This window comes from Lathyrus oleraceus, chromosome 7 (genome assembly GCF_024323335.1).
Source record: "Lathyrus oleraceus cultivar Zhongwan6 chromosome 7, CAAS_Psat_ZW6_1.0, whole genome shotgun sequence".
In the NCBI taxonomy this organism is placed as follows: domain Eukaryota; kingdom Viridiplantae; phylum Streptophyta; class Magnoliopsida; order Fabales; family Fabaceae; genus Lathyrus; species Lathyrus oleraceus.
The window spans coordinates 310786264-310804833 of NC_066585.1; the positions used below are offsets into that span (position 1 = coordinate 310786264).

The 18570-nt window shown below is 42.6% G+C and overlaps 1 protein-coding gene across 1 annotated transcript in view; it reads left to right on the plus strand.

Annotated features, from left to right (window-relative positions):
- Positions 1-18163, plus strand: part of LOC127103579 (protein disulfide-isomerase) — a 33049-nt gene extending 14886 nt beyond the window's left edge. The window contains exon 2 of the mRNA XM_051040826.1: positions 17148-18163. Coding sequence (XP_050896783.1) covers positions 17148-18163 — 1016 coding nt within the window. The remainder of the gene's footprint in view (positions 1-17147) is intronic.
- The last annotated feature ends 407 nt before the right edge of the window (positions 18164-18570 follow it).

The following is an 18570-nucleotide window of genomic DNA, read 5'->3' on the forward strand; positions in this document are numbered from 1 at the left end:
AACAATGATGTTTACAGGACATCGAACAATGATGTTTACTTGACATCGAACAACGAAGTTTACAGGACACCATAGAAAACTCGACCAGACAGGGATCGACACGACACTTACTGGCATCGCAAGGACGACATCCACATATGTCAAAACCAGGCAGACGCTCGTCGGGGACTAACTGGGAAATACTGTTGCCCCAAAATCACGATGCTGAACTCCTCAGAGTGACACCTTCACCATCCAGCGAAACCAAATCTCAAGCGGTAACCACGACTTGAATCGCGCTGATCGCGTAAGATTTCCATCTCTGTCCGACGGAAAGGTCTCCTCCAGTATCGCACTACTGGGGTACATTGATCTGACGTCATGATGCTAAACTCCTCAGAGTAACATCTCCCGACTTCTGTCTCGTACGACAGAAATCTCCTCCAGTGTCGCACTACTGGGGAATATTGTTGATCCAAAATGACGATGTTGAACTCCTCAGAGTAGCATCTTCACCTTTGGGCAAAACCACCTCTCAAACGATGACCACGATTCGAGACTAGCTTATGCTTGCAATAATGATGCATGATTGATTTTTTCAGCGTAATGCTCCATAATTATGGAAATGCTACGCGATTCATTATGCAATATGCTATGCCTATCTACATGATGAATGCATAAAAAGGTATCCCCCTCAAGGGACTCTTCTGGGGAGCTCGAGACACTCTGCTGAGGAACTTGCTAACACTCCAATCTCCACCCTGCTGGGGAATAGCACTGCTGTTGGGAAAAGGCAACCCTTTGCTAGGGAAAAACCTCCTTTGCACCCAATCCGCTCGGGGAACTGCTGGGGAGAGATCCACCAACGCACTCTGTGGGGAAACAACAGTCTTTGACTTGCTGGGGATATAAATCCCGACTCTGCTCGAGGAACCACCGCACACAGATACTTCCGCTGGGAAAACTGCAACCTTCAGGCCTGGCGACTGGGGAAGCATCGATCTGAAACCTGCTGGGGATAACCATCCTGACCCTGCTAGGGAAGCCACAGACCTTGAATCTGCTGGGGAATTAGTCATTCTGACTCTGCTTGGGGAGGAGGACAGTCTGGTACTGAACACCCAACGACTCGTCGAACCTTTGGCATTCATCACCCAAATCCATTGTCAGCTTTCCACCTTTGAGAACTCCCAAACTCGTCTGGACTTTTCTGATTCATCACCTTGTATTCCCAACCGCTCCGAGCTCGACGAAGAGCGAACTCCTGGGATTTATACAAACTTTTCAATCTTCCGACTTTGAAGAGTCTTCTTGATTAAAATCAAGGATCGTCGTACGTCTCTCGTCGTCTTTTCACCATTCCTTCCATCCATCTGTCCCTGACTGGACTCCATGGGGATTTGTTTCGTCAAAAGCTTCCACATCACAACCTGCAAGTGAGGGAAAATACCTAACAGTTCCTGCAAAACAGATCGTTAGATAAAACCGTGCCCCAGGCGTGTCAAGATTTCAACACTTGGGCCACTCAACCTTCCGGATAAGATTTCAAGCTTTCAATCTTATAAACATGCATTGGAAGGGACCTGTATGTCTTAAAATGCAAGATTCTTTATCAAAGATAATCGGATGTTTTTGCAATCAAAGCGGTAATGAAAAACAAAAACAAAATTATTTGACTGAATATGCATTTTATTGATTGAAAAAGTGTGGCTCAAATTGAGCAATACAAAGGAAGCAATTCCTGAAAAGAGGTAATTGCGCACAAAAGGAAAAATCTATCCTAATGGCAATGTGAAACCCGTGATCTCATCGAGTTCCAACTCGGTTACACCCCCTATGTCCTCAGACTCTCCGTGCTTTCTGCCTTCTGAACAAGACGTTTCTGATTGATCCCTACCGGGTATTATCCATGTGTCTTAACCAAAGCACAAACGATCATGCCAGACGCAGTTGTTCGTTTCAATCCCTCTTTTGCCTGGACCGCCCTTTCGGGTTTTCAGTCCACCGGGATACCCTTTTTTTGCCCAAGTCGCCTTTTTAGGTTTTCGACTTGCCGGGTGTACATTTTTTCCTTTTTATCCCTAACTTTTGCCCGAACCTTTCTTTCTGTTTTTTTTTGTTCGCCGGGATGCCCATTTTTGCCTGGACTATTTTGTTCTTTTTGTCCAGCGGGTCTTTTCATACGAAGTATTTTTTAACTGCGTCCGCATCTGTAGGGGATGGAAAATCCTCGCCACTCATGGTCATTAGCAACAAGGCTCTGTCAGAGAAAACCTTCTTGACCATGCTGGGGAATCGTGATTGGGTGTCCACTTGCCCCTACGATCGTTTTGAGGAGGAAGGATCCTTTTCAGCACCATATCACCTACGTGATACACCCGAGGTCGTACCTTTCTGTCAAAAGCACGCTTCATTCGCTGCTGGTATAACTGCCCATGACAGATGGCCGCCAACCTCTTTTCCTCAATCAGGCTCAACTCTTCGTACCGGGTCCTTACCCATTCAGCCTCTTGCAACTTCACGTCCATCAGGACTCTCAAAGAGGGAATCTGAACCTCAACCGGTAACACTGCTTTCATCCCATATACCAGTGAGAAAGGCGTTGCCCCAGCAGATGTACCGAGGTACAATACCCAGGACACAAGCTTCGTGCTTAGCCACCACTGCCGGTGCATTCGGTAAACTCCGCTTCCATTCATGTTAATGGCCCCATCAGACACCAGAATCCGTTCGGATTCAGGGTCAGGCCCCTCCTCCGGGATCGGTTACTCTCAATCTTTCGACTGGAGCACCTCGAGATGTCCTCATCAGGGAACTCAAACCTCATCGGTTGATAATCCTTCACGGGTTGCTGGGCGAGGTAATCAGGCCATACACTCCCCTCGATTACTTTCTGGGAGGTATACTGAATATCGTATCAAAATCATTTGCCCTCTCGCAACCTGTCCGGTCATTGCTGGCTCTTTCAGAAATCTACCTGATCAGATCCATCTCGAAATCCACAAGGTGGTATGAACCAGCATATACTGTCTCAGTCGGCGGGCAGCCTATGCCAAAGTACATCAAGTTTTCTCGAACAGTGAATGTATTGTTTCACAGTCGGTAAACTTTTTGCTAAGGTAAATTGCATGCTCTTTTCGACAAGACTCGTCATGCTGACCCAATACACCTCGTAGACCCCTCGAGGGCTGTCAAGTACCAGATTAACAGTCTCTCTCCATAGGAGGCGTCAGAATCGGAGGCTCCTGCAAATATTCTTTTATTTTTCAATGCCCCTTGGCAATCATTATTTCACCTGACCGTTTGATCTTTTCTTTACAGCTTGAATATGGGTTCGCACGTGGCTGTTAGATGAGATATGAACCATGACATGTAGTTCAATCTACCTAATAGACCACGAACCTCTTCTGCTTTCGGTTCAGGCATTTTTTTTCTTCTATATTATTCTTTTGTTTTTTTTTAGCAGGATCGATCTCGATTCCTCTTTTCCAATGAACCCCAGCAGCTTACCGGACCGCACTCTGATAGTGCACTTATCTGAATTCAACCTCCGTTTGAATTGTCTCAACCGGTCGACCAACTTGGCCAGATTTGCCAGATGCCCCTCTTCTGTTTGGGGACTTTGCTATCATGTCATCAACATAGCATTTGATTCCATGATGAATCATATCATGAAACAAAGTCACTCTGATACGTGGCATCGGCGTTCTGCTTCTCTAGAGGACAATCTTCTCTTAATGGTAGCTTGTGCACAACAACATCAGTATTCGACCCTGGCATATCCTGACACGCCCAGGCGAAGGTATCCACATTCTCTTTCAACAAGGCTACCATTATGCTCTCGACTCGCCTCTGAAGCGGCCCCCAATTTTCACTTCCTTTCTGACCTCGGCGATATACCGGTTAACAAGCTCAACTCGCTCTTCACGCGGCTGAATCACCTTCTCCTCTTGTTTTGACAACCTGGCTAATTCCAGCAGATCACAATCTTCTTCGCCTTCTTCTTCGGCATGATAGATCGGATTGTCGAAGTCATATGAGGTGTAACCAAATCGTTATCAATGAGATCCGGAGAATTATTTTTCGAAGCCGGAACAAGACAAATCAAAAAAGAAAAAATGAAAACAAACATTGCCATTTTTATTTGTTTTTATTTTTAAACTGCAAAAATAAATGAAAAACAGGGAACACCGCTTTTAATTGAAGAACATCCATTTATTTATGATGCGAAATGTTGCAAAATGAAACATGAGGTGGCCCTTACAATGGACCAATACGTTTCGGGCAAAACGTATGGCTTTCATGCAAATAAAACTGCAAAACAGAAATCATTACTCTTCGAGCAGAGTGACAGTGATGATCTTTTTAGGCCCTCCAGTTCTGGATCTCCATCCCTGGTACGCACGGTTTTATCCAACCCTCAAATTCGCAGTCACTGTCAGTCTCTTCACCTACTGCGACGGCGTAATCCGAATCTTCAGCAATTGCACTTACCATCGCCTGACCATGCGCCGGCATAGGATTGACATTAACATTCGGAGATGGTGCAAAATTAATGGCCTTAGAGTCTACCAAATCCTGGACAACATGCTTGAATGCTCTGCAGCCCTCAATGTTATGCCCCGGTGTACCCGAATGGAATTCACACTGGGCATTCTCATCATAATTAGGAGGCCTTTGATCTGATCTTAAAGGAACCATCGTCCTTGGCTGAACCAACCCAAGATCCATCAATTTCTTAAACAGAACAGCATATGTCACGGGTGGCCTGTCAAAATGGCGATCAATCCCTTTTCCTCTCACTTGGTACCCGGCTCTCTGTTGAGGTGGCTAACGTTGCTGTCGTACTGACTGATTACCAGCAGGGGTGGTTACCGCAGCAGTGTGCTGGTAGTAACGATCCCTACCGTGTCCCCTTTGGGCATACACAGCACTTGATTCTCCCTCATTCTTCCTTTGGCCATTTCCGAAGGGCTTCTTCGATCCTGATGACGAAGCATTACCACCCTGGATCTTCCCCATTCTTAGCCAACTTTCAATTCTCTCCCCAGCCACCACAATGTCAGCAAAGTTAGTGACGGGACAACCCACCATTCTTTCAGCAAATGCCCCCTGCAGGGTACTCATGAAGAGATCAAACATCTCTCTGTCCACCAGTGGAGGTTGCACTCTGGCAGCCAACTACCTCCACCTCTGAGCATATTCTTTAAACCCCTCATTATTCTTCTGAGACATACCCTGCAGCTGGGTACGACTCGGAGCCATATCAGCGTTGAACTGATACTGTTTAAAGAAGGCATCCCCAAGATCCTGCCAGCTCTTGATATCAGAAGACTTCAGCTTGGTGTACCACTCCAAGGATCCTCCAGACAGATTGTCTTGGAAGAAGTACATCCAGAGCTTCTGATCTGTTGTGTAGGCAGAAATCTTACGGACAAAGGCTTGAAGGTGAGTTTCTGGGCAGGAACTTCCATTATATTTGTCAAATGAGGGCGCTTTAAACTTCTGTGGGATCACAACCCCCTCGACTAGCCCCATATTTGACATGTTGACAACCCCAGGAGTGGCATAGCTTTCAAGAGCTCTGATCTTTTCTGCCAGTAGTTGGATCTCCTTGTTCTGTGGTTGGGCACCATACGGGCCAAACGGTTCGTTGTGCATGGAAAACTGATCAGCTTCTCGGTCCTCCTCTCTGTCGTCATCAACCCCAAAGAATGGTGGGAAAAGACTATCTTTCATATTGTTGCCCATTTGAACAGGTTGACCACCAGTGGCAGCACCAAAACCACCGGCATCGTTCACTATACCCACGGTCGTTCTTTTTCCACCATCTCTGGAACCACCCAACCCCTGGTTGGAGACACCATCCAGGTTAACACCGCTGTTGGCAGCTGAAGCCCGCTCGAGCTTCTCAACTTTATCCGCCAGAGCTTTCTGACCAACTGCAAACCCTTGCATGATGTTGATCAGTTCGCTCATCTTATCCTTCAGCTCGAGAATATCGGTATTTGGGAGATCCATCAGTCTAGGAGTATTGCGTCTGGTGAAGTATCTGTGAGGACGGGTTGAGTGCAAAGGTACAGCTCTACGAGCACGAGCAATGATTCCTGCAAAACAGCAAACAGGTTAATATGCATGAATGCAACGTCTATCCATACCAGGAAGCTTCTGCCTTTTGATCCTGGTCTCATTGAGACAGATAATATTTCGACAATAACATTCTGACATCAGGATGTCTCTCAACCAGAATCTCAACCGAGAATGTACCCTGAGTATGGATAGACGTGAGTTAGATGCCGATAAATGCAAAATGTGGATGATGCTGATGCGTGAATGCAATGCACTGTGCCATCCTCCAAGTCATCTGAACATCTGCTGCACTGAAGCCTGATCTCTGAACTGATCACAACCATCTGAGGTATTGATTAACCATAAATCCGACTCGGGGTTCCGAAATAAACGGAACTGAAAGATACATCACCATCATCACCAGAGATTCACTGATCTGATAACCACAATCCTCTGAATCGGCCCGGGGAATCCTGAAATAAATGGATCCCCACTGATAAATAACTCAGACAGCACTCCGGCGTCTCAGAGATAAATGGCCATAAATCCGACTTATAAATAGGACTCTGATCAACGGAACCAATAGTCACCATCAAAACCACCATCTGATCATGCATCTGTAAGAATCACCCTCCCCTCACAGGTAAATTCTAATCAGGTCATCCTAAGGCGGATAATAGTCTCGACAATCGGGCAAAGATACTCAATGGGTTTGCCTTTCGGGTGTGCCATTGTAGCTCCCTTAAGATCGTCTAAACCAAAGATCCGGGAAAGATCGGTCACCGAAGTCAATAGTTCAAAAGAGGTAACCCAACCAAAGTGGACTACTCCACAAAGGAAGAGCTCTCAGATGAACCTCGTCCGGCTTGTGGTATGTCACGTTACAACAATATGCTGATAAAGCAAATGAGGAACATGAGACCACACTAATCCTAGGTGTATACTCGGGCCTGGGTTTTAGCCCCACTCAGAACACCCACCCCAAAACAGAAGAACCACCTGCACAGAAGACGGCAACATGATAGTATGATGCATGCAAATATTTATGCAAATATATACACAATCAGAATAATAAATGCAATAAATAAAGCGGCACAAGCAACCTAAACCCTATCCTAAAACGCTAGGAGAGACTCGCTTAGGGAAGATGGACCAGCACAGGTCAACATCTGTAAATCCCCAGCAGAGTCGCCAGCTGTCGCATCCGCGAAAAATAACCGGTGGACTAAAACAAAACAACACAGAGCCGCCACCGTGCGTTATTTATCCCAAAAGAGGGAAAGGAAACGCTCAGAGTAAACCTGGGAAAGACATGGTCTCGCGACCAAAGAGAATGGGATCGGGAGTCGGTTACGCAAGGGGAAGGTATTAGCACCCCTCACGTCTGTCGTACTCGACGGGATCCACACTCAAAGAAATAGAATAAGGTTGCTAAAAGAAACTGCTCAAAGAATACACACATGCACACATACTAACAAAACAGGTGGAAGACGGAGGAAGGTAACTCGACAGGATATCGCATCCTGGTCCTACGTAGTTTGTCAGACACAAACATCAGAGTCAACGTAGTTCGGGACAAAAGGGGGACGTGCTCGATAGGATATCGCATCCTATGCCTACGTATCTCATCTGGATTGAGAATCAGAGCTACCGTAGTTCGGCTCACGCACGCCAAACCAAACAAAACGCACACAGGAAACCGACTGCCAATCACTGGACTTATGTCAGACTCCACACAAAAATGGCAAACATGGGACCCGAATGCCAATCACTGGACTTATATCAACGCCTGAACCAAACAAACCCACACTGGAACCCGAATGCCAATCACTGGACTTATATCAGCTTCCAAGCACACAACAACCAAACAAGTTAATAGGGAGTCGGGAACTCGAGCCTATAACTGTCAAGCACACGCTCAAAAACAAACAAACAACAAGTTACTAAGGAGTCGGGAACTCGAGCCTAGCAACTGTCAAACAAACACACACAAAAAAAGAAAAAAGGGTGCCCGGAGAGACCTCGCACGGTCTCCTGCCTACGTACCTCATCTGGTATGAGGATCAGGGCGACGTAGTTCCCCTAAACAGGGGAGAAACTATCTCCTAACCAGAAACAAAGGGAGACACACTACTAGGGAGCTGGACTCGAGCCTAGATGTTATCATGCATCATTGCCCTATGTTAAGGTTCACTATCTACTTGCACCACAGCAAGCTAATCCTATCCAGGCAAAGCAAGCATGCAAGCATAAATAAAACAGGGCAAACATTTCAAATAGCACACACTATATCCAGTCAAAGTGGGCTCAAAACAAGGGTTAGACCGCCAAAGCAAGTCAACTGTATCAGGGTGGTGTTAGCTCTTAACCCTGACATTGAGAGTCAGGGTGAAGCTGATGAAAGGTAAGTGAAGATAAGACTTCACAGCTCTTATCCCTGACCAGGGAGAGCTTCAGACAAAGGAGCGTGGGTTCAGAAAGTGGGAACCCTTCTACACTCATGACTCTGACTCAACTGTACAACTGTACAAGATCTTGGGTTAATGTCCCAATGCATCAACACAGTGGTGTGAGCAGAGGGACGACTCAACGGAATAGCGGGAGATAGATTGCATATCTCTTTTATCCGCCAATTGCCTTAATCAAGGTCTTTACCTGCTTGGGGACAAAAATAAACAATCACAAACATCGCCTCTTAAGGAGGACTTCAGACAGTTGCCTGGCTAAATAACAAGCCAGGTCTTCCAGACTACATGGAGACAAGAGAGTCTACCTCAACTGGTTTATACAACCAAGCAGCAGTACAGCAAGTTCTTAAAGAACTAAAGCGACTATGGTACCTGAAATCAATCAAGTACAGTCAGTATACCAATCACACAGTCAAAACAGACAAGTTAAGAATCAACAGTCAATGTAATCAAACAATGCAATGTGCAAAGCACAATCAACTCAAGTGAGCCAAGCATCCTACAAAACACACAAGTTAGTTTACAACAAGCAACCAAACTCAATTTAATCAACTTGCATTTTTCTCCTTAACGCATTTGCATCTCAACCTGAAACACAATTCAAAAGTGAGAAACAAGACCACTAGGACAAGCCTAGGGTCAAAAGGAGATGAAATATCCAAAACAGCAAGTGAAAATTAATCAAAATCACAATCAAACAAATTAGAAACAAATCCCATTGGTCCCATGCTCATATCATTCATCATCATCATTTCATGAAAGAAAAGACACAAAACATGCAATTTGCAACCTCAAAGGACCAAACAGAATGATCACCATCAAATCATTATCAAAACATTTCAATAAATTCCACAAAAATTCAAGTCTAAACAGAACAAATTGAATGAATAGCATATCAAATTTCAGCTCATTTGGATAAAGGGAAGTAGGTCAATGAAAATCATAAAGTCCAGACAAGTTCAAGCAAACCAGCACAAGGTATCAAAACAAGCATCAACTTCCACCAATCATAAAACAGTGACAAAACATGATAAATGAATGGGATCAAAACCAAGATGACCTATAATGTGTCTAGAAGTCACATGTCAAATTTCACACTCATCCAATTAATGACCAGAATTTCACAAAGCAAATACAAACATGTGTCACAAAAAATCAACAAATGACCAAACAGGGGAGAAAATTCCTAATCAAATAGGAAATGCCATCAATAAATCCAGAAAAATTCACCTGTATTCTCAACATCCATATGCTCAATCATGCAAAAATTTAGCTCAATCCAATGTCCACAAGCATGGAAAATAAAATCATGAAATTCACCAAGCATGGTGAATGGTGTGACACAAATTGTCACACCTCTATTCAAAAAATCATATCTCATTAACCAGGGATCCAAAAATTGCAAACCACATATCAAAATCACCAGAAAAGAGTCAAGAACATGCACAAAAAATTTCAAGCATTTCTATGGAAGCATCATCATTTTACAAGCAAAAATGGCATGGTATACACAAATTGGACACATTCAATCAAACCCTAGGCAATTTATTTTTTCACACGTGCACAAAAATAATAAAAATCACCATAAGAAACTACACATCACAAGGAGAATAATGCAAAAAGTCTCATCAAATTTGGACAAAAAATGAATCACTTATGAGTTTTTAAAGATCATGAATCAAAATGAAATGAAAAATGAAAAAAGAAATGAAATAATGTGAAATTAATATTGAAAATGGAAAAATTGTAATTCTGCACAGCGAAGCCAAAACGCAGCGTTCTCATTAATACGCTGGCGTCCTGTGATTGGCCTATTGCTAGCGGGAAACACGAATTTCAAACGAGGCCAGGCAAGCGCGGATCAAACACACGCTGAAGCGCGTTCTTGATCAAGAACAACAACAGAAATTCCAGAAAAATCAATATGACCAAATCTCAACCAAAATGAGCAAACGATATATCAATGGAATCGTCATTCAATGTACATCACGAATATGGCAAGCATTCGACCTAACTCTAACCATGCTTCACAGATCGAGCGAAATAAGTTTCACATTCAAAGGTTCAAATCCAAATATCTCATTCAATTCAGCATGAAAATCAAAACCACAAGTTGCAACGTACTCTACAAACTTAGATCTACACAAGCCATATCATGATTTTGAGAATTATTGAGATCGAGTTCTAACCTTGTGGTAATGGCAGCTATTGAATCCACGCGTTTTCACGTCCAAGAGTTGAAAACAGATGAGGCTCGATGCTTAGGAAGGTGATTGCAACAAGTAGTTTAGCTCCAGCATGCTTCAGATCCAAGAATTATGAAAATGCCATGGATGTGTGAGCTTTCAACAGTCCAAATTATTCACTCTTTGGCCACGATTTTGTTGAAACAGTCCTTCACCAACACTTGTAGAGGATAGATCCAGCAAGAATGAGCACAATTGATGAAGAATTCAATGAGAAATGATGAAAAATGTTGGAAAAAGCTTGAAGGAAATTGAGAGAATTTGGAGGGAAAGTTTGTTAGATCTGAAATTGTGATTTTGTGATTAACAGAAAACAGTTATGATTATGGTATTTATATGTTGTACTAATCATACTGAAAGTGCAATTAGCAATTGGTTTATTGTGATTAAGTGAAAATAAGGTGTGTGAACAAAATTTGGAAAATAACTAACTTAACAACCAAAAAACAGCTTCACACAGTGGAAAATACTCAGAAAACTGAGTTTTCGCGCGAGCGGTCGACCATAGGTCGGCTCATAGCCTGCTACGCGCTGACCCTTATGGTCGACCATAGGTCGGCTCATAGCCTGCAAATTTTTTTTTTTTTTTTTTTTTTTAAAGAAGAGGAGGGCAAATTTTGAGGTGTTACAATAACCATGCTTTGTTTACCTGATACTATTACTGCTTTGGTGCAACTCTTGATTGCACCCCATTTGGTGTTCTGACCTGTTTGCGGAATTTTGTAAGGGCTCACATACTCCCGAAGAAGGTAGCTTGCTAGGTATTCCACTTTATTTGTGGGATACCCTTATGGAGATTCATCCTAATTACCTAATTGATTATAAAATATTGCCTTTGAATATGTGATCTTGGACCTCTCTTTGTTGCCTCACGATATTACGGTATTATGGTCATGTCCCGCGAATGTGGGGATACACTTAGCAAAGACCCTTCGATTAAATCATCATGTCCCTATAAAATAAATCGTCGTCCCTCGGATGTTGCCTGCGAATATATGATTTTTGTCCCTCGATGACCCGTCGTTGTAGCCTACGGTTAAATGATGATTGTCCCTTCGAATGCTAAGGTATCCTTACAAATGTTGCCTTCAATGACCAAACGATGACCCTACGATGTCCCTTTACATCCAAAGGGATAAGACTACTTACTTCTCAATAGTAAGGACAATTTTACCCTCATAAGGATAGGAAATGCCCATAAAGACCTTGGGTGGGTATAACTCTTAATTGCTAACTCACAACCTAAAACGTTTTTTCATACATCACACTTTGCAAAACATCTACTAGAAAATCACCACTTGGTATACATTCATACTAGAATCATTGCCAAGTTATATTTTTCTGAACAACTTTCAAAATCAAACGAGATAAATACTTTGTATACATTCGTACAAGAATCATTACAAAGTTAAACTCTTTTTTTCAAAACATTTTCTAAGCAATTCACAAACACTTTTTCAGACAAGGAAAATAACATAAGTGATCAAGCAATTAAGAGCCCATGGATAATCATGGATACAAAGGGTGCTAACACCTTCCCTTTGTATAATGTACCTCCCGAACCCAAAATCTAATTAAGGTCTTTCCTGTTCTTTTCCACCTTTCCTTGTGGGATAAAAGAAAAGTCGATGGCGACTCTTGCTATCCGCGACATTTGCTTTCCAAAGCAAAAACACATAAAGTCAGTTCACCGTAAGACAAAACTGGCGACTCTGCTGGGGACAACAAAGAGAGGTTGCCTTATAAAAAAAAAAGATCACTTATTTGAGTTGTCTGGTTTACTTTTAAGGGATTGCTTGGGTATTTTATGCTTGAGTTAAAGATCCTACACCCAGATCTAGTGTACCTTAGGTAAGTAGCAAGAGATCATCGCGACTATCCGGCGTATACTAGAATGGTTAAAATGATGCCTACGGTTAATGTGCCACTTTGGATGTCCTGATGTTCCTCATGTTTACTTGAGGAGAAATTTGGCGTCTGCGTGGTGTCATCAAAAGCATTAACCAGACCTTTAGAACCCTAATTGACTCATCCTAGCCATTAGAAAGTAGTGAGATAACTGACTTCGGTTCCGACTGGGGTTGGTTGAGACTCGATGCTACACTCCTTGAGATTGGACTTTAGGGAAGCTTCGGTCAACCACTTGGTGTTGCACTGAAGTGGACTTAAAGGAAGGTCAATGATTGGAGATCCTGTTAGAACCCGGTTACTATTCTAGGACAGGTTGAACCAACCAAACTTCAGTGGGGAGGGTACTTACCTATGGAACTCATGCAAGCCTTAAAACTCAAGAATGATTGTTGTGTGACTTGTTTGTGCTTGTTATTTACTTAACATCATAACATCATAACATCATAACATCATGACATCATGACATCGTGGCATTGTACTAACCATTTCAAGGACTTTAAACATTGGAAACATTTCATACATTGCATAGCATAACATAACATTGCATAACAGGTACTCTAAAGGGATCAATGTTCTCACGGTTTTCCTGCAAACAGAAAAATGGACCTCGAACAAACTGTCAAAGATCTCCAGGCTCAGAATGCTCAATTCCAGGAGATGATCTTGAACTTATCCAAGGGGCAGGAGGAACTGAAGGCTCTATTGCTCGAGAAGAAGAAAGACAAGAAAGCTGTGAGTTACATTAACCCGGGAAGAAGGCTTAAAGGACAGGCTGCAGGAGTCAAGATTAGAATTCCGAAGGATCCAGAAGAGGGGACAGATTCAGAAGATGAGAATGCTGATCCTTTCAGCCAGGAGGATGAAGATGACGATTATGAGAATGAACAGTACTCTCCAAGAGATGATAAGTACAAGTTGCTGGAAGAGTGTATGCTAGTTATGGAAGGTCAGAAGGCGCCCGGTCTGGACTTCGAAAGCTTGGGTCTAGTCTCTGATGTGGTCATTCCCCGCAAATTCAAGGTCCCCGCTTTCACTAAGTATGATGGGGCATCTTGTCCTCAGATGCATCTGAGAGCTTACGTGAGAAAGATTCAGCCGTATACCACTGATAGGAAACTATGGATCCATTTCTTCCAAGAGAGTCTGTCTGGCACACAGTTAGAATGGTACTATCAGCTCGAGAGCTCTGACATCCGCACCTGGACTGATTTAGCGACAGCTTTCTACAAGCATTACCAGTATAATTCTGAATTAGCGCCTACTCGGCTACAGTTGCAGAATATGACTATGGGATCTAAAGAAAGCTTTAAAGAATATGCTCAAAAATGGAGAGACTTGGCTGGCAGATTCAAACCCCCCTTGACTGATCGAGAATTAGTGGACATGTTCATGAGCACACTGACCGGCCCATTCTACAGCCATCTATTGAGAAGTTCCTCATCGGGTTTCATTGAAATTATATTAACAGGTGAGCATGTTGAACGCGACATTCGAAGTGGAAAGATACAGGCGACTACCTCTGATCCTCCGGAGACTCCTAAGGTCATCACTGCTCCTCTGCCTAATCATGACAAGACTGTCAATGCTGTAGAAGACGCTGATAACGATTGTGACTTGGATAGCTGGATTTTCCCAACAATTGGTGACGGACTCAATAATTGGAAGGCTGAAGACACTATCCTGATTTCCTTTAGTCAGGAGTAATTGTTATTGCTTATTTTAATGTATTAAATTTTGTTAAAGGCTTTGTCATTTTCATAAGCATATTCACATTCAATAAATCAATGGACCTTTTTGCATTCAAATATTGCGCTCTTTATCTTTCCTGTCATCTTTCAAATAAGCTATGTTTTCTTGCACACACTCACGTAACAATTTGCTGATCCATATCCATTTTGGATCCTGTGGATAATAATTCTGCTACTGTTCATTATGACTTTGAAAATCCGATCTACCAAGCCGAGGATGGAGGTGAGGAAGATTGTGAAGTCCCTGGAGAACTTGCCAGACTGTTACTACAAGAAGAAAAGACTATACAGTCGCGTGAGGAATCAATTGAGGTTGTAAATCTTGGTACTGAAGTAGACAAGAAAGAAGTCAAAATAGGAGCAGGCTTGGAAAACAGTGTCAAAGAAAGATTGAGTCGGATGTTACGTGACTATGTAGAGGTTTTCGCTGGAAAAATCAAGAGATGATATGGAATGATGAATGTCAAGAAGCTTTTGAAAAAATCAAGAAGTATCTCCAAGAACCTATAAATCTGATGCCACCAGTTGAAGGAAGACCTCTAATCATGTATTTGACCGTGTTAGAAAATTCAATAGGGTGTGTGTTGGGGCAACATGACGAGTCTGGTCGAAAAGAGCATGCAATATACTACCTTAGCAAAAGGTACCGACTGTGAAACAAGATACTCACAGCTCGAGAAAGCTTACTATGCTTTGGCTTGGGCTGCTCGCCGACTAAGACAATATATGTTGAATCATACCACTTTATTGATTTCTAAGATGGATCTTATCAAATATACGTTTGGAAAACCTGCTCTCTCCAATTTGAACAACAAGATGATTACTGAACTCTGCACGCAGTTCAAAATAAAACACCATAACTCTTCTCCGTACCGGCCAAAGATGAATGGCGCCGTAGAGGTTGCTAATAAGAATATTAAGAAGATCATACAAAAGATGACAGTAACATACAAAGACTGGCATGAGATGTTACCCTTTGCTCTTCATGGTTATCGCACTTCAGTGCGCACTTCGACAGGGGGCAACTCCTTTCTCTTTGGTCTACGGAATGGAAGCCGTCTTACCGGTGGAGGTTCAGATTCCCTCTCTAAGAATCATGAAAGAGGCAGGTTTAGATGAGGATGAATGGATTCAGACTCGACTCGATCAGATAAATTTGATTGATGAAAAGAGACTCGCGGCTGTTTGTCATGGGCAGATATATCAGAAGCGCATGACCCAGGCATTTAACAAAAGGGTCAAGAGACAGGTGTATCAAATTGGCGACTTGGTGATCAAGCGTATCATTCTACCACAAGGTGATCCCAGAGGCAAATGGACCCCCACATACGAAGGGCCATTTGTAGTTAAGAAGGTATTCTCTGGTGGAGCCATGATACTTGCTACAATGGATGGCGAAGACTTCCTACATCCCGTGAACGCAGACATAGTAAAAAATACTACGCATAAAAGAGACCCGCTAGGTCGACGTATCTAGGCAAAAATAAGGGCATCCCGGCGAACCAAAAAGGTTCGAGCAAAAATTAGGGATAAACATATGAAAATGTACACTCGGCAAGTTGAAAACCTGAAAAGGCGGCTTGGGCAAAAAAGGGTATCCTGGTGGACTGAAAACCTGAAAAGGCGGTCCAGGCAAAAATTAGGGATTAAAGCGTATGACTATGTCCCGTTCTCGGTCAGCTTCACCCAAGTCAAAGGGACTGAACAAGCCAATCACTTCTATCCGACAGCAGGAGATGAGAGGCTTGAAGACATAATGACAGTCGTGGAATTAAAATCAATAGGACTTTTCTTCATAGCTTTTTCTTTGTTTTCTTGACAATCTCCTCTTACTAGGATTTCTGTCTCCTTGTACACAAATTTCCTGTTTATAGGTGTCATACCCCGATTTTGGTCCTAAAATTTTTATGTTTGTTTGGCATGCTTGGCCTAACCTTATTTTGGTTTTATATGAGGATTGGTTTTGATCCAAAGTCATGGTGTTGTGATTGTGGATACATCTATGGTCTGGGTCATCTGAACAACCAAGTTTCTTGTGTTTCTAGCCACTTGCCAGTCAAGTTATTGGTTCATGGATACTATGTCAAAACCCTGACCTTATGGTCTCATTTCATGGCCTTGTTCATGTGCATTATCAGTCAAGTTATTTTTCAAAAGTCAAGCACTCAAGTCATAAACAAAACAATTTGGAAACCAACTTCAAACCATTTGTTAATCCATTTCAATCTATTTCATGTCATTCTAAACCATTACACGTGAGTCAATACAAGAAAATACAAAATTTGGCATTTTTGACCAACTGTTGACTTTGGTCAACAGTTGACTTTTTGGTCAACTTTGACCAAAGTCAACCCAAATTCATTAAACCTAAATTTCATCCTAACCAATAATTCATTTTCCATTTACAAAGAAGATACAAAAAAAATGCATTTTTGACCAATTGTTGACTTTGGTCAACGGTTGACTTTTTGGTCAACTTTGACCAAAGTCAACCCTCACTTGCTCTTGACTATCCAAACTTGGCCTGGCCCTTTGTTTCATTGTGTCATCCAATCTTCATGTTTGTTGATGATTTTCTTGATTACTTCATTTGCAAGTAAGTGACTTTGTGCACACCATGCTATTTGAACATCTTTGAATCAACGATCATTAGCCTTGGTCTTTCCCAAACCAGGTCCAAAGAGTTCTCTAACAATCCAACATAATACTTTGCTTATCACTCACAGCTCGTACCAAGAATACAATACACCAAACCTTGGATGCCAAATACCTCCCAAGGGGAGATTCATCTGTGTCCGGCCCTGTAGTTAGGTTATTTAAGCCATTTGACGAGCTCTTTGTTGACTCCAAGGATTTCAATGTTGAAGCTCTATTGAAATTCGTTGAAGAATCCAGTATCCCCCTTGTGACTATCTTCAACAATGAACCAAGCGATCACCCTTTTGTTGTCAAATACTTTAACTCTCCCAAGGCAAAGGCAATGTTGTTCGCCAACTTCACTTCTGCAAGTACTGAAGCTTTTAAGGCAAAATACCGTGAAATTGCTGAGCAATACAAACAACAGGGAATTAGCTTTCTTATCGGAGATGTTGAGTCCAACCAAGGTGCCTTCCAGTATTTTGGACTTAAGGAAGACCAAGTACCTCTAATTATCATTCGGCATACTGACGGCAAGAAATTTTTCAAGCCCAATTTGGAACCAGATCACCTTGCAACTTGGTTGAAGGCATACAAGGATGGAGATGTTGCTCCATTTGTCAAGTCTGAACCTATTCCTGCGACTAACAACGAACCTGTTAAAGTGGTGGTTGGGGAAACTCTTCAAGAAATAGTTTTCAACTCTGGGAAGAATGTTTTGCTCGAGTTTTATGCCCCTTGGTGTGGTCACTGCAAGTCATTGGCTCCAATCTTGGACGAAGTTGCCGTCTCATTTCAAAGTGATCCTGATGTCGTTATTGCAAAACTGGATGCAACTGCCAACGATATCCCAAGCGATACCTTTGAGGTTCAAGATTATCCTACTTTGTACTTCAGGTCAGCAAGTGGAAAGATATCACAATACGACGGTGGTAGGACAAAGGAAGACATCATCGAATTCATTCAAAAGAACAAGGACACAACTGGTGCTGCTCAGCAAGAAGTTGAACAACCAAAAGCTCCTGCTCAGCAGACAGACCAACTCACTACCATGGTTCAACCACCACCCTCCTTGAAGCCACAACCTACTAATGGTGAGAAATAATAACAAAATGAAGTCAGCACATGAATGAAGGCTTGATAGAACTAGGCAAGGCATGAAATGTAAGAAGATGGTCAAGAGTTCTAAATCATACCAAAGTCAAGACAATGTTGTAATGCACAAAGCTAAAATAATGATGAACTTATGCAGACATGAAACAAGGCATATGGCTTAAACCAGGTATGAATCATGACCATACCACAACCAAATTAGGGTCTGGTTCCCACTTGTACATGAGCCAATGAACCCTGAGCCATACTGCACACATGGTGTTGAACACAAGTCGAGAATACAACACATCAAACCTTGAAAACGCTTGACCTAGCCAAGGGAAACCATATGCCAGCCATGCTGCTGCAAGCAATTCATGTTACAACTTGCTTTGCCTTGCCCAATACCTTCCAGCAGCA